This window comes from Drosophila erecta, unplaced genomic scaffold (assembly GCF_003286155.1).
Source record: "Drosophila erecta strain 14021-0224.00,06,07 unplaced genomic scaffold, DereRS2 tig00000055-arrow-pilon, whole genome shotgun sequence".
Taxonomy (NCBI): domain Eukaryota; kingdom Metazoa; phylum Arthropoda; class Insecta; order Diptera; family Drosophilidae; genus Drosophila; species Drosophila erecta.
Window position 1 is genome coordinate 20,089,742 of NW_020825200.1, and position 13,308 is coordinate 20,103,049.

Consider the following 13,308-nt stretch of genomic DNA (forward strand, 5'->3'; position numbering starts at 1 on the left):
TGACTTTTGGCCATGTGCGTGTCCGCTAGTCCAACAGTCCACAGGTCCTTGTGTGCCTGGACTTCGGCCACTTACCACTGCCATTCAAATTGCCAGTTCTTGCCAGCGCACTCGCCTTCGTTCTCGGCCCGTTTTTTGAGCCGCTGTGTCATGGATTGATAGCTATACCAACTTTGATTTATTACCCCTACACACACACAGCGGGCAGATACAGCGCAGCCAAAGAGCCTGGCACTCGGCCCGGATCGGAGGCTGAACGGGCCAAGTCCCCTTAATAAACTATCAACGTCAGCTCGGATGGCTCTAATTACAGAAGCAGCAAGCAGGAAGGCCAAGCATTACGCAACCCAAAACTAATCAAGCAACCAGGTTGATATAGCTGTCGGTACTCGTGCACTTGACATCCGAAACTGGCATTTATTGGATGCGTGCAAAACATCATATTGGGATTCTGGGGCTCGTGGGCTCAACTCCAACTCACAGCTGACTGACGTGGCCCAGGAATAGGGTATTTTGGGCATCCCTGATGGCGAAGAAGAAGGGATGATCCGCGCTGAATTCGAATACTTCCTCTCCAATCAAGAGCGACTCCACCGCCACCTGGACAACTGGAGTAAAAGACTGATGATTAGCAATGTTTGCAGATACTTTTTCCAACAGACTTACAGGTCGCTCCACTGGCAGTGGTTCCCTTTTCGTTGACCTCGATGATCGCCTTGTGCTTCACCTCCGAGATGCGTAGGGGCTCCGATTCCCGGAGAAGGCTGCTGAGGTTCGCCTCAGGAGAGAACAGCTTCCTAATGCCCAACTGAAATAGGGCGGATTAAGTGTGCTCAACGATGTAGATATTCGTTAGATATGTTAGATATTATATTGGATAGGCAAAGCATAAATATTTTTGGTGCTATTATTTGGCATATATTATTTGGCAGCTATTTGCAAGATAAATATGTTCAGAAAATTTGAATACGTGATAATATTTTGAAAATTAGGTCCAAGAGCTCGAAGTTCATATTTACAGATTACAGCTCCATTATACATACAATTATCTTAATACTTTTCAACGAATATACTATAAGATTTAACGCTATAAGTAAGGAAATATGTTACATCAAGCATTCCAAAGTATTTCAACACAACATGTCGCACACATCGAATTTTAAGGCTGCAGAGCCTAGGATTTGGATACTACCATTGGGTCACTTAGGCTAAAGCACTCACCTCCTCCAGCGCCGCCTGCAGAGGTACATCGAATTCGAATTTGAATTTGGGCAACTGCACGCGAACCTTTCGCCTGCTCAATTGGGAGCTTATTTCACTCAGGTCAACGCCCACTAGTTTCTCCTCGAGGAAGGCCAAGCCCTGCTCCTCCTGGGGCAGGATGATCAGGAAAACAATATCTGTGCCTGCGTAGGTCAGCTCCAAGGCCTTGGCCTTCAGCTCGGGCAGTTCGCCGAACCTGAAGAAATCCTCCTGGAACATGGTGTCCACGCTGACCTTCCGACCTCCGTGGTTGACGAAGTCGCTAGCGTAGGTGGCGTAGTCGGGAAAGCTGCTCTGCCAGTCGGCCTTGAAGTATATGGCATTGACCAGGACGGCCGAAGTATCTGCGTCCACTGAGGCCGGATCTATGAGGTCCTTGATTTGTTGATGGGTCTGCTCCTCCACCCAGGAGTTAATGCGCTTGGCTGCGTCCGCACTTTGGGTAAAGTTCACATTCTCTGCAGCTGCTGCGAAGTTTTTGCTCACCAAATCCTGATAGGCTTGCGCCAGCTGAAATCTCTGGCCCACGAAAATCCGATTGGCATATTTCAATTTGGGCCCGCCCTCGTCCCCACTCGCCTTTTCCCACTGTCCTTTGGCCAACAGCTGGGCCAATTTCTCAGCCACATCGTTCTTTCCAGCTCCTTCCAGGCCCAATCCCAGTTTCAACTCGTCGGCAGTGCTGCCCTCGGCGCCCAGGTAGGCTATGGCCAGGCCTGTCCGGATGGACGATGGAGAGAGGACGATGTTCCGGCCGGACTCGGACTTGGCCAACTGGCCAAAGAGCTTCAAGGCAAATTGAGCCTCGCCTGCGGGACTTTTGGAGTAGTTAAGAGTGTTCGCCATGGCCACAATCAGGCCCTGGAGCAGCAGAAGTGAACACGTGGCCTTGACTGCAGGATGTGGACATGGAAAGACCGAAACAGCAGTAGAAGAACAGTAGGCCATTAATTCGTGGACACACAGCTTGGACGTCTTCCCTACCTGACATGATTAGGAAAACTGAACCATTCGAGGTCTTTACTTTGAGTTTGAACTGTGATTCCACTGTTATCGGCGCTTAAACTGGTTCTCTGGCTATGTTTCTTTGTTCTCCTGTAATACACCCATACCACAACTGGTTTTTGAATAAGATAATTCTTCCTACCATTTTACTATTTACGATTCTAACGAATAATCAGAATTGCCCTATTCTGAGGTTTTCAAATCGAAAAATGGAAAATCAAAAATTGTGTGCAAATGAATAAATTGTTTGCTGGTACGGAGAAAAATACGCCTTTCGGAATATTATCTCTGGTTTCCATTTGCCTACTAAACTGTCACCTCAATAATGTTTACCAATTATTCCCTAACCACCTAATAAGTGGTTGAATGTAACACATAAAAGGTCATTTTCTGCACTAATAAATGAAAATACATCCATATGTCATTACAACCTTTACAGTCGAAAACTAAATTTGTAGGGATTTATGTTGACTTATATACATATGTATATATAGGGTATATATATAGGACTTATATATACATATATAGGTTATATAGTTGAAAGACACTAATTAATCTCCACTCGGCAGTGGTTCATTCGTAGTTCTTAGGTCGTGACTCAAATCATCAAAATTAGGAATTATATAAAGAGAGCGCACTTCAGTTCTCTTTGACCTTCATTCTCTTTTTGTGTGGCCCAATTTGGCTCTCTTATTGTTGACAAACAGTGATGTCATTTTGTTTACAAATAGAAATCGCATTTTCTCCGGAAATCACATCGAAAGTGAACAAAATTGATTTTTAAGTATGTATACTAGATCAGCAAGTGTATGTGTGCACAATTACCTTAATTATCTGTAGAGGATTTGCTTGTACTGTACATAAACCGTTCACGTGCTAAAAGACAGTGCGAGGGCTTCCGTGTTGAACTGGGAACTGACTCTTCTCGGGCCCTATAACTGCACTCCGTGGGGAATTTTATTCGAGTTGAATAACCACATACCACATACATATGTACATACATACATAAATAGTTTTTTAGATATATTCAAAAGTCGTATTTCCAAAGAAGCCACTTGAGAACATTTTCTTTTACTTCTGCACTCAACTACATTTTATGTTTGGCATTTTCTATACATTGAGTATTAAATAAATGCCAAATAAAGCAATTGCTATGTTTTTCAAAAGATTTTAGATCATTTCTTGTTAATTTCTTATATTCTACGGCTAAAAAATAACAACTTGAAATTACCCAAACTGGAGAGAACTCTGTAGTCGAGTTGCTCGAATAGCAGATACCAGTTGCTAAGCTAAATCGAGCGTGAGACGCTTCCGATATTTTATAAATGTGCGGAATGCGTTCTTGTGACAATCTTCTGAAACAAACTTGTTTGGCGTCCCTAAAATCTTCTTGCTCAAAAGTTCTTAGTTCTTTTACTTCCTGATATATCAACTTTAATAAGGCAGACGGGAATAATAAGACAGATCGACTCCGCTAGTAATCCTGATATTATACTATACTTTACTGGGTCGGAAACGCTTCCTTCTACCTGATTCGTGTGCGAGGAACTCGACTCGTGCTCACTTGTTTGTCATATTAAGTATTTGGACATAACAAGTTTGGAAAGTGTGAATAGTGTTTCAAATTGCATCTACCTACATTGGTTCGTTAGCTATGAGCACAGGAGATTGAACTATTTATTGCTTAACTAGCTAAACTAGCAGTTTTTTTTTAAATTTGTATAATTTATGTTTCTTGTATACATACATACGTCACGCATTTACCTGGACACTAAAAATTTAAAGGACTTAAAATAAATTCTTTCTTGCAACATATTGCTTATGTGCCCTTCGTCACTACGTGGTCTGCCCTACACAGGGCCCATAACTTAAAATGTAATTACGCCGTACGGAATGTTATAGCCAAAGTTTTCAAATCAGTTAAAATATTTTTCATTTATTCAAGGGCTTACAACACGGCCCTGGAAATATATGGTGTTTGCGTCGCGAATGACGAAGGCAAAGGGATGATCGGCCGCGAGGAACATAGAAAATCCCGCTCGATTTGTGACGGCCACAGCTGGGGATTAATGTGAACAGTGAGTATATAGTGAGTATATAGAGTCTACATTCATCGCTGATAACCAAATCTGTACTCACATGTGGCACCTGCGGCCTCCGCTCCCTCCTCGTTCACCTCCAGAAACGCCTTGTGGGAAACTTGACTGACTTTGCCACCCGACTTATCGGCAAACAAGCCGCTTAAGTCCGACTTGTCGGTGAAAAGCTCGCGGATGCCCAGCTTAAATACAATGGAGCGCTAAAGTGACACACTGGGTACTGCTGGGTGGAGTCTTACCTTCTCTAAGGTCTCTTTGAGCTCATCACGAAATTCGATTTTGAACCTGGGCAGCTTCAAAAACACCTCCTTCGCGTCCAGCGGCCTAGCGAAGCCAACTATCTTCTCTTCCAGGGCGCTCAAGGCCTCGACTTCTCGGGGCAGGAAGATAGTCATGGACAGGTTGGAGTTGAGATACGGCAGCTCGATGACTTGCGCATCCAGGTCGCGGAAGTAGTTAGCTCTGAATGTTCCCATTTGCGACATCATCTGGACGGGAACGCTCTTGTTCGCAGTTACTTGGAAGGTGGAGGCTCTGGTCTTAGCTGGGTCGAACTTCGACTCCCACTGGCCCTTGAAGTAAATGGCGTTCACGAGCAAGGCCTTCACATCGGACGTCATGCTGCCGGGCTCGATCATGTCCTTGATCTTACCGCTGGTCTGGTCCAGCACCCACTGGTTGATTCTCTCGGCCGCCAGAGGGCCGTTGGCCAGACTAATGGACTCCGCCTCGGACTTGAAGGACTCCCCCACAGCGAGGTTGTAGTCTTGATTCAGGCTAAATTGGTCGTTGACGTAGATGCGGTTGGCCAGTTTCAGTACGGGTCCCTCTTCCCGTCCCTGCAGCTTGTTGAGGAGAGCTCCGTACTTGGCGGCCACCGCCTGCTTGTCCCCCGATGGCAGCTCCAAGGCGCTCTGCAGCTCCTGGGCCGTAGACCCTTCGGCGCCCATGAAGACCATGCTGAGGATGGTCTCTATGGAGACGGGCGAGATGACGAGGTTCTGATTTGTATGGCTCTTGGAGAGTAGCTGGTAGATGTCTTTGGAGGATTGACATGCCACAGAAGTGACCCACAGGAAGATGCCTGGTGTGGGGAAATGAATTATCAATTTGGTTTCAGCGGTCGGAAATTCTGTTCATGCATATTAAACTTGATATTTCTGCTTTTGCAGGTTAAAGCAGATCGAATTCAACGAAAGCTGATAGTCTTAGCAAGTTAAAAGTTAATGCCGTAGCAAACATTTGCATCGTACTGTTTTATTATTTATATGACTAATACAAAATTAAAATCATGCGTTATTGTAAGTAATTTATTGCTTGTATTTTCACTGGCTATAAGCGATCGCCACTTACACAAGTGATACATTTGACCGTATACAACGAACTCTTGCCCGAGATAAGTATCTCGGTAAACTGAGCGCTGAGTGCCAAGACGAGCTCATATATGCACTGGACTCATATGTACCTATATGTACCTACTGGCAATACTTTACTTCGCTACTGAGAACCGCGCACACAGCTCTCTCAGATTGAAATCCAATGACGTCTAGTGGGATTTCATAGCTGCGTTCTATTCGGTCTCACTGCTGCTCCTAGACATGGTACATGCTGGCATGGGAACCTTGCCCTGGCGAGCCCTTCCCTCCTAATCCAGACCTGGGGTTCGAGAATCGGCCGGCGAAGAAGACGGCCTGCGGGTTTCGTATGTAAAACACGAACGGGTGATTCGCCTTGAACAGCTTCTTGTTCATATTTAGCATCATGGGTACTATCTTCATGACTGAGTGTGGGAATCGGTGTTGGGATTAGTAGGAGCACGCTGCGCGCAACTGATGCACTTACAACTGACTGCTGCTGCCTCCGATCCTGCCTCATTTACGTCGATGTAGCCGCGGTGCCTTGCCGCCGAGATCTTTTGGCCACTTCGCGAGGTAAAGAGCCCGTCGAGTCTGGCCTTGTCGCTGAAGACCTCCGTAATACCCAGCTGTGGGTACATTGGATTGAAGTTAGATAGCGGATTATTAGGATTAGGTTGCTTGCAACTCACCTGATTAAGTACCTGTTTGAGATCCACGTCGTACTCTATGCACATCCTGGGCAGGAAGATCTCCACATCCTGCCAGGTCAGAGCTGCGTCAATATCGGCTAGATCCGTGGTCTTGAGCTGCTGCTCCAGCTCCTGCAGACCGGCTACTTCGTTGGGTAGCAGGATCAGCATGTGTATATTTGAGTAATCATAGGGCAGTTGCACAGCCCGCGCCTTCAGCTGTGGCAGTTCGGCGAACCTGAACTTGTCCTCTTGGTACATCATGTTCACCTCCACGTGAGTGTCCCGGTCTACGTGGAAATGGTCGATCGAGGTGGTCTCCGGCATAAAGGGCTTATTCCACTTTCCCTTGAAGTACAAGACGTTGATGAGCAAGGCGCTCGTTTCGTTGTTCACGGCGTCCGGCTGAAGCAGGTTGGTGATCTTGTGCTCCGTCTCCTGTTCCACCCAGTCGTTGATCAGCTGCGCAGCGCCCTCCGAATCCGCGAACCTAGTCGCCTCTGCCTTCGACTGGAAGAAGTCCATGGCGATCTCGTTAAACTCTGGAAGCAGTTCCAAGGAATCGTGGACGTACAACCGGTTCACGGACTTCAACACGGGTCCCCTTTCGCCGTAGTTGCAGTTCGTGCGCCAGAACTCTCCGAAGTTCAGGGCTATGTGATGGCGGTCTCCTGGTCCAAGCTGGAGTCCATTCCTTAGCTCCTCTGCCGTAGACCCGGTCGCGCCCATAAATGCCAAGGTCAGTGAACTTTGGACGGATGCTGGTGAGAAAATCGTATTGATGTGTGCATCTTTGCTCTGTTGCACCGCATCTTTGGTAATGACATCTATCAGATTTCGGGCAAACTGATTTCTGCCATCTTGGGGTTCGCTCATCTCGATCTGCGTATAGAAATATATGTTTGATATTTTTAAATGCTTAAATGTACAAAATAACACATTTTCTGGTCACATTGCCATTTAGAATTTGGCTTCTAATTAAACTATAAATGGAAATCTCTGAATGACGTATTGCAAATACTACTAGGTGACGATAATAACTATTACATATATTTTTATAGGTCCAAACGCCGCGAAAGCAATTCAAAGATAAAAACACGCACGTCACCTGATAAGGTTGTTGATGTTTATATACATATACACTTTTCCACCCTATGTGGACTTTATATACTTCGATTAGCGTAACATAGCCTGCCCAGATTTTGAATTATGCTAGGAACTATGAATATAGCTACTTGGATCGGCGAAACAGGTGAGGTTGCGCTAATTAACTTACACCGTAAAAAACAATCTAGCAAAGACAATGGGAAGGCAGCCGGAGTAAGAGCGTGACTTCTGTCATACCGCGCGGAATCGACTAACGCCGGAATCGCTGTGAGTCAGAACTGAACGAACTGCGGCCCGATTAGAAAAATTCCAAGTGGCAAGCGCTCCGGACCGAGATAGCTAGCTGGCTAGTGACCCAAAATTGGGCAGGCTGATAACTCCTCTGCTCGAATGGTTCCGAAAACTGAGTACACACTGACTCTTCTGTCGCAGAACAGACATTTAGGAATTTCCCATTGACTAAGCGAGAGCGCCTGCTTCCTTCACCATGAGAGATGCGGAGTTCACTCAGGGCTTGGAACACTTCGCGCTTTGTCTGCATGACCATTTGTGCCGGGCAAATCCTGGTCAGAATATCATCTACTCCCCGTTGTCCATCCAGACCTCGGCGGCCATGCTGCGCATGGGAACGGCTGAGGGATCGGCCACAGCTAAGGAGCTGGACGAGGGCCTCCGATTGGGTGGGCGAGATGTTCAGGAAGTAGCTGAAAGCTTTAATGTCGTCCTCGAGTCCTATGCACAGTGCCAGGTCCTCAAAATGGTAAACGGCCTTTGCGTTATGAAGGGCCTTCAAGTTGACGAGCAGTTTGGCCACATTATAGAGCGCAAGTTTCGCTCAAGGCCAATGGAGATTGACTTTGGCAGCGAGCAGGCTGCCAGCATAATCAACAAATGGGTAGCGGCCCAGACCAACAACCTAATCAAGGACATTATCGGTCCAAGAGTTCTGACCAAGGACTCGCGGCTGTGCCTAGTGAACGCTATTCACTTCAAAGGAAAATGGTCAATCGGATTTAATGAACGAGACACCCAAGAAGCTGAATTCTTCGGATCGGGTAAGCCCTCTAGAGTGAGAATGATGCACGTCTGCGAGAACTTCTTTTTTGCCGTGCTTCCAAGGCTCGAAGCCACTGCCCTCAGAATGAATTATAGTGGCTGTAATCTGGCTATGATCGTTATACTTCCGGATGAGAAGTCGAATCTCACGCGGCTGGAAAAGCAGCTTACTGATATTTCTCTAGAGGCATTGTCAGCGGCCATGAATCTGGAAAAAGTTGATGTGAAGATTCCTAGTTTCGCAGCCGAGTTTCAGCAGGAGCTATCCCAGGTCTTTATGCAGGTTAGCCTAAATGGTTTTGTAGTCGAATTTCGATTATATGTGTATACGTGACCAGGCTACTCACAGATGGGCATGAACCGCATGTTTAGTGGTCAGGCTGAGCTTGGCGGAATGCTAAAATCCGAAAAGGGCCTATTTGTCTCCAAGATCGTCCACAAAGCATTCATCGAGGTCAACGAAGTGGGCACTGAAGCTGCAGCCGCAACGGGTGAGCCTGCAGGAACTTGGGTCCCATTAACATGATCATTTTTGAGTGAAGCCAAAACTCTACTTTTCGCATTTCGATATGCCTTTATCTGTAGTACCCTTTTCTAAGTCAGCTTTCCTTATGTAACGTAAAAACGTGTATAATCAGTAGTAGTAATTCACTCAAATAGGTATGTATTCTAATTAACTAATTTAAAGTTATTGTTCAGCTGTAGTTGCCACATTTAGAAGCATGCCTCCACCCCAGGGTTCTCCAAAGGTATTTCACGCTAATAGACCTTTCTTCTATGCTATTCATGACAACACCCATGGGCTTCTATTTGTCGGTCATTTTGTCACCACAAAGGCTGAGAACTCCTAATTCGTATCTAAAGAAAAGAATGCGCAGTTTTGAAATATCTTTGGCCGGCTTAAAAGTTACGAAATAAATTGTATTTTCATTTCGTCACATTTGAAATATTTTTTAATTGACACTTGAAATATCTAAGAATTATCTTTAATAAACTTTAATCCTTCAATAATTGTACTGAGAGACTAACAGACTACTAGATACTCTTACATTTCTTTTCGTCGACTTGTTACTTTTCGTAACTTGTTTACAATGGCAGTTTTGGGAGGTTTGTGGGCGTGGCAGCATTTGGAAACAAACTAGCTTTTATAGTTCCTTAAATCGAGGCGTTCATACGGACATACGGACGGACAGTCGGACGTCCAGACGGACATGGCTAGTTCGACTCGGCTATTGATCCTGATCCAAGAATATATGGTCGGAATAGCTTTCTTCTGCATGTGACAAACTTTTAAACGAATCTAGTATACCCTTTTACTCTACGAGTAACGGCCATAAATATTAAAACTAACTCACGAAGAACTTATAATTTGAATCCTTCTGCATGGTACGTACTGTTCCACGAATGTGGTATACCCTACAAATGAGGTGTGTAAATGCAGGGGCTTAAGCGATTCTGTTGCCTAGAACTTCTGACAAATTCTAGTAAACAAATTGAGCTAGGAACGATTTCAGTTTCAGCTTCCCTCCGTTATCAGCGAACGGAAAAAATCCCATTATTGTTGCAGATAATAACAAGCTCATGCTGAGCTTTGACTGATAAGGGTGTGCGGACCTGAAGTCAGACCAGTCTATAACGTACGCTTTGAAGGCTAGGTTTACTTTAATACAAATTACTGAGAATGGATCTCCGTTTGGTGTCATACGGTAAGTTATCCGACAGTCCGACTTTAAAAAGCGAAAGAAAGAGCGATATACATTTAAAGAGTGAAATCAATGAGTACACTGAGTGCAGGCGAGAGAAAAACCCGTTTGGGAACACGAACTAAAGAGAAAACACTGTTGTGAGGGAGTGCAATGCATTTGGGTATAAAAACAACGCGCGCTCGCTGAGAGAATTCAGTTGTTGCTTAAAGGCCACATCATAAAAGACGACGGCAACGGTTATAGAACGGACATCGAATTACAAACTCGAAGCAGCTGGAGAAAAACTGAGTACCAGCAGTTGAAGCAGGCAGTAAATTACCGTTTTCGATAATCAAGCTACTGAATTCCCGGCGAAACGGCCAGCCCCAGAGATACAGTGTACGCCATTTGTGGAGGTGACTCATCTGTCCACTGCAATTACATAAATTTATGAAATCGAGCAGACCTCATCCACGGTTGATTTGGATACTTACAGCTTGCTGGTTGCTCCCCCTGCTCGGCCTAGTCCTCTCCCCGTTTCCAACGGTCCACTCGGCTGACGTCACCATGGCCGACGCCGCCCACCAGGAGTTCGCCCGCCGGTTGGCCCTCTTTTCCATCAACGTGTACAGCAAGCTGTCGGCGCATAAGCCCGGCGAGAACATCGTCTTCTCGCCCTTTTCCATCCAGACCTGTGCGGCGATGGCCAGGCTGGGCGCAGAAATGGAGACGGCCACACAACTGGACCAAGGACTGGGTCTGGCCACCAGTGACCCAGAACAAATTGCACAGAGTTTCCACCAGGTGCTGGCCGCCTACCAGGACAGCCAGATCCTGCGCATCGCCAACAAGATTTTCGTGATGGAGGGCTACCAGCTGCGTCAGGAGTTTGACCAGTTGTTGTCCAAGCAGTTCCTCTCGGCGGCTCAGAGCGTGGACTTTGCCAAAAATGTCCAAGCAGCGGCCACCATCAACAACTGGGTCGAGCAGCGCACCAACCACCTGATCAAGGACCTTGTGTCGGCTGACGTACTGAACTCCGATTCGCGACTGGTCCTTGTGAACGCCATCCACTTCAAGGGCACCTGGCAGCACCAGTTCTCCAAGCACTTGACGCGCCCGGACACCTTTCACCTGGATGGCGAGCGAACCGTTCAGGTTCCGATGATGAGTATTAAGAAGCGGCTACGCTACGCCGATCTGACGGCGCTAGATGCCAAGGCCCTGGAACTGCCCTACAAGGACTCAGACCTATCTATGCTGATCGTTCTGCCCAACACCAAGACGGGTCTGCCCGCACTAGAGGAGAAGCTGCGCCTCACTCCCCTTTCGCAGATCACGCAGGCGTTGCACGAAACCATGGTGGCACTCAAACTGCCCAGGTTCAAGGCGGAGTTCCAAGTGGAGTTGACTGAGGTTTTCCAGGAGGTGAGCTTTGCCTTATACACATAAGCAAGGAAATGGACTTCATGTTTCTATAAACCTCCTCCAGTTGGGCATGTCAAGGATGTTCACCGATCAGGCTCAATTCGGAAAAATGCTGCAAAGTCCGGAGCCCTTGAAAGTGTCAGCCGTCATACACAAGGCCTTCATAGAAGTAAACGAAGAGGGAACGGAGGCTGCGGCCGCCACGGGTATGTGGTCACAGTCATTTGTTTTTTTGGCATCCATCATCCTGTGCATGTCCCATTTGTTCATCCGTGTCTGTCTTGTCTTCTTCCCATCCTGCAGGAATGGTGGCACGTACGAAGCGTGCTATTTACTCGCTCGAGGAACCAATTGATTTCTTTGCCGACCATCCTTTCACCTATGCCCTAGTGCATAAGGAGGATCTGCCATTGTTTTGGGGCTCAGTTGTGAGGCTCGAGGAAAATATCTCCGCCTCCAGCGAGCATGATGAGCTGTGATGGTACCTGATTATTTTGCAAAACAATAAAGGCAGCTATTTACAATGGAGCATCAATTTGTCTAAAGCTTTAGGAATATCCGCAATTGCTCTAAAAAGAAAATCCATTGATTACATAAAGAAAATAAATTGCATCTGGGCCATTATTGGGTTGACCACTAACTAAATTCAGTTTTGTAATGCCTGAGCCATTTTTCATTTGCAGGAATGGTCATGTGCTTCGCCTCCATGCTCTCGTACGAACCACAGCCCGTCCAATTCCATGTACAGCATCCATTTAACTATTACATAATCAATAAGGATTCTACAATTTTGTTTGCGGGCAGAATCAATAGGCTTTGAAGTTAGCACTCCATCAAAATCCACCCGTCACAACCATTGAACTGAATTTCAATGCAATCCCAATCCGCAGGTATGGCCATAACACTTTTTTCGATGCCCATGTCGATGCCGGATCCGATACGATTCTATGTCGATCATCCATTTAACTTTTACATTCTTAACAAGGACTCAGCAGCTCTCTTCGCTGGCGGCATCAAGAAAATCTAAATAAGCACGGGCACCTTCTACTAACCAATCCACCATGTCACTCGAGGGTCTCGTCTTTGTTTAATTTACACGTGGGCCAGTCCTATAGCTGGCATATATACATATATATATATCTATATCTATATATCAAGCATAAATTCGACTTTTACATTGCCTGTAAGGATACACAAAACTTTAGACTGTGCGCAATTGATGAATTTATATATACGCTTAATATTTTTGTACTAACCAAGCATGTAGCCTTAATAAAGTCTAGAAGCAGGTGTCTAAAATTCTGCATCGTTTCCATGGTTCCTCCTCAGGATTCCGGGTGATGCCCGTGGCTGCCTTCAGTCGCAAAAACTTTATTGTTAACCATCCCTTTGCTTTCTACGTGAAGTCCCATTTCGATCTGCCGTTATTCACCGGGCGCTACTTGGGTTGAGCAATATAAAGCTTTCTATGAAACAAATTTAAGTTCAATAAAATAATATAAACGACAGTCACCTAATAGCTGTGATTTCGTCAAGTCGAAGTAATTTATAGAAATATCTTTGGCAAACGCAACCAAGCCTAACGGTGTAGCACGCTATCGCTAAATTGGTAAGACAA

The 13,308-nt window shown here is 45.9% G+C and overlaps 5 protein-coding genes and 1 long non-coding RNA gene across 15 annotated transcripts; 2 read left to right on the forward strand and 4 right to left on the reverse strand.

Annotated features, from left to right (window-relative positions):
* Positions 1 to 376: 376 nt before the first annotated feature.
* On the reverse strand, positions 377 to 3,313 carry LOC6542082 (serine protease inhibitor 42Dd). Of its 2 annotated transcripts, none has more exons than XM_001970673.3 (4): positions 3,094 to 3,313; positions 1,222 to 2,156; positions 667 to 808; positions 377 to 608 (listed from the first exon to the last, which is right to left on the reverse strand). In XM_001970673.3, the coding sequence occupies exons 2-4, from the start codon at positions 2,107 to 2,109 to the stop codon at positions 478 to 480; spliced, it is 1,161 nt and encodes a 386-aa protein (XP_001970709.2). In that variant the 5' UTR covers positions 2,110 to 2,156; positions 3,094 to 3,313; the 3' UTR covers positions 377 to 477. The 2 variants fall into 2 exon arrangements, with proteins under 2 accessions (XP_001970709.2, XP_026834970.1); XM_026979169.1 differs by lacking the exon at positions 3,094 to 3,313 and adding an exon at positions 2,248 to 2,328.
* Positions 3,314 to 4,184: 871 nt separating this feature from the next.
* LOC6543050 (serine protease inhibitor 42Dd) lies at positions 4,185 to 5,812 on the reverse strand. The gene is made up of 4 exons (XM_001970674.3): positions 5,721 to 5,812; positions 4,607 to 5,451; positions 4,408 to 4,549; positions 4,185 to 4,327 (listed from the first exon to the last, which is right to left on the reverse strand). The coding sequence occupies exons 1-4, from the start codon at positions 5,731 to 5,733 to the stop codon at positions 4,209 to 4,211; spliced, it is 1,119 nt and encodes a 372-aa protein (XP_001970710.1). The 5' UTR covers positions 5,734 to 5,812; the 3' UTR covers positions 4,185 to 4,208.
* Positions 5,721 to 8,813, reverse strand: LOC6542799 (serine protease inhibitor 42Dd). Of its 2 annotated transcripts, none has more exons than XM_026979168.1 (4): positions 7,691 to 7,950; positions 6,415 to 7,296; positions 6,210 to 6,351; positions 5,721 to 6,147 (listed from the first exon to the last, which is right to left on the reverse strand). In XM_026979168.1, exons 2-4 carry the CDS (start codon positions 7,288 to 7,290, stop codon positions 5,960 to 5,962), a joined length of 1,206 nt encoding a protein of 401 aa, XP_026834969.1. In that variant the 5' UTR covers positions 7,291 to 7,296; positions 7,691 to 7,950; the 3' UTR covers positions 5,721 to 5,959. The 2 variants fall into 2 exon arrangements, with proteins under 2 accessions (XP_026834969.1, XP_026834968.1); XM_026979167.1 differs by lacking the exon at positions 7,691 to 7,950 and adding an exon at positions 8,749 to 8,813 and having other exon boundaries at positions 5,909 to 6,147.
* On the forward strand, positions 7,869 to 9,447 carry LOC6541783 (ovalbumin-related protein X). The gene is made up of 3 exons (XM_001970676.3): positions 7,869 to 8,860; positions 8,927 to 9,068; positions 9,277 to 9,447. Exons 1-3 carry the CDS (start codon positions 8,009 to 8,011, stop codon positions 9,426 to 9,428), a joined length of 1,146 nt encoding a protein of 381 aa, XP_001970712.1. The 5' UTR covers positions 7,869 to 8,008; the 3' UTR covers positions 9,429 to 9,447.
* A 739-nt stretch (positions 9,448 to 10,186) lies between these two features.
* LOC6543209 (alaserpin) lies at positions 10,187 to 13,228 on the forward strand. Of its 8 annotated transcripts, none has more exons than XM_015159159.2 (4): positions 10,187 to 10,283; positions 10,759 to 11,690; positions 11,755 to 11,896; positions 13,020 to 13,228. In XM_015159159.2, exons 1-4 carry the CDS (start codon positions 10,259 to 10,261, stop codon positions 13,139 to 13,141), a joined length of 1,221 nt encoding a protein of 406 aa, XP_015014645.2. In that variant the 5' UTR covers positions 10,187 to 10,258; the 3' UTR covers positions 13,142 to 13,228. The 8 variants fall into 8 exon arrangements, 7 of the variants coding, with proteins under 7 accessions (XP_015014645.2, XP_015014646.2, XP_001970713.3 ...); XM_015159160.2 differs by lacking the exon at positions 13,020 to 13,228 and adding an exon at positions 12,581 to 12,989; XM_001970677.3 differs by lacking the exon at positions 13,020 to 13,228 and adding an exon at positions 11,994 to 12,330.
* On the reverse strand, positions 12,759 to 13,059 carry LOC113564114. The gene is made up of 2 exons (XR_003407799.1): positions 12,947 to 13,059; positions 12,759 to 12,871 (listed from the first exon to the last, which is right to left on the reverse strand). It is a non-coding gene; the product is annotated as an uncharacterized LOC113564114 (long non-coding RNA).
* Positions 13,229 to 13,308: the final 80 nt, after the last annotated feature.

Bases quoted from the DNA above. Each gene is read 5' to 3' on its own strand.
- LOC6542799 (XM_026979167.1), bottom strand. From the start codon at position 8,781: ATGGCCGCTGACAATGCCTCTAGAGAAATATCA. The intron at 6,352-6,414 runs GTGAGTTGCAAG...ATGTACCCACAG, and splicing joins TCAAACAGGTACTTAATCAG to CTGGGTATTACGGAGGTCTT. The intron at 6,148-6,209 runs GTAAGTGCATCA...TCCCACACTCAG, and splicing joins GGAGGCAGCAGCAGTCAGTT to TCATGAAGATAGTACCCATG.
- LOC6543050 (XM_001970674.3), bottom strand. The intron at 4,550-4,606 runs GTAAGACTCCAC...ATTGTATTTAAG, and splicing joins TCAAAGAGACCTTAGAGAAG to CTGGGCATCCGCGAGCTTTT. The intron at 4,328-4,407 runs GTGAGTACAGAT...ATTAATCCCCAG, and splicing joins GGAGGCCGCAGGTGCCACAT to CTGTGGCCGTCACAAATCGA.
- LOC6541783 (XM_001970676.3), top strand. From the start codon at position 8,009: ATGAGAGATGCGGAGTTCACTCAGGGCTTGGAACACTTCGCGCTTTGT. The intron at 8,861-8,926 runs GTTAGCCTAAAT...GGCTACTCACAG, and splicing joins TATCCCAGGTCTTTATGCAG to ATGGGCATGAACCGCATGTT. The intron at 9,069-9,276 runs GTGAGCCTGCAG...GTTATTGTTCAG, and splicing joins TGAAGCTGCAGCCGCAACGG to CTGTAGTTGCCACATTTAGA.
- LOC6543209 (XM_001970677.3), top strand. From the start codon at position 10,259: ATGGATCTCCGTTTGGTGTCATACG. The intron at 10,284-10,758 runs GTAAGTTATCCG...GGATACTTACAG, and splicing joins TCTCCGTTTGGTGTCATACG to CTTGCTGGTTGCTCCCCCTG. The intron at 11,691-11,754 runs GTGAGCTTTGCC...AACCTCCTCCAG, and splicing joins TGACTGAGGTTTTCCAGGAG to TTGGGCATGTCAAGGATGTT.
- LOC6542082 (XM_026979169.1), bottom strand. The intron at 809-1,221 runs GTGAGTGCTTTA...GCCCTATTTCAG, and splicing joins TGCAGGCGGCGCTGGAGGAG to TTGGGCATTAGGAAGCTGTT. The intron at 609-666 runs GTAAGTCTGTTG...CTTTTACTCCAG, and splicing joins CACTGCCAGTGGAGCGACCT to TTGTCCAGGTGGCGGTGGAG.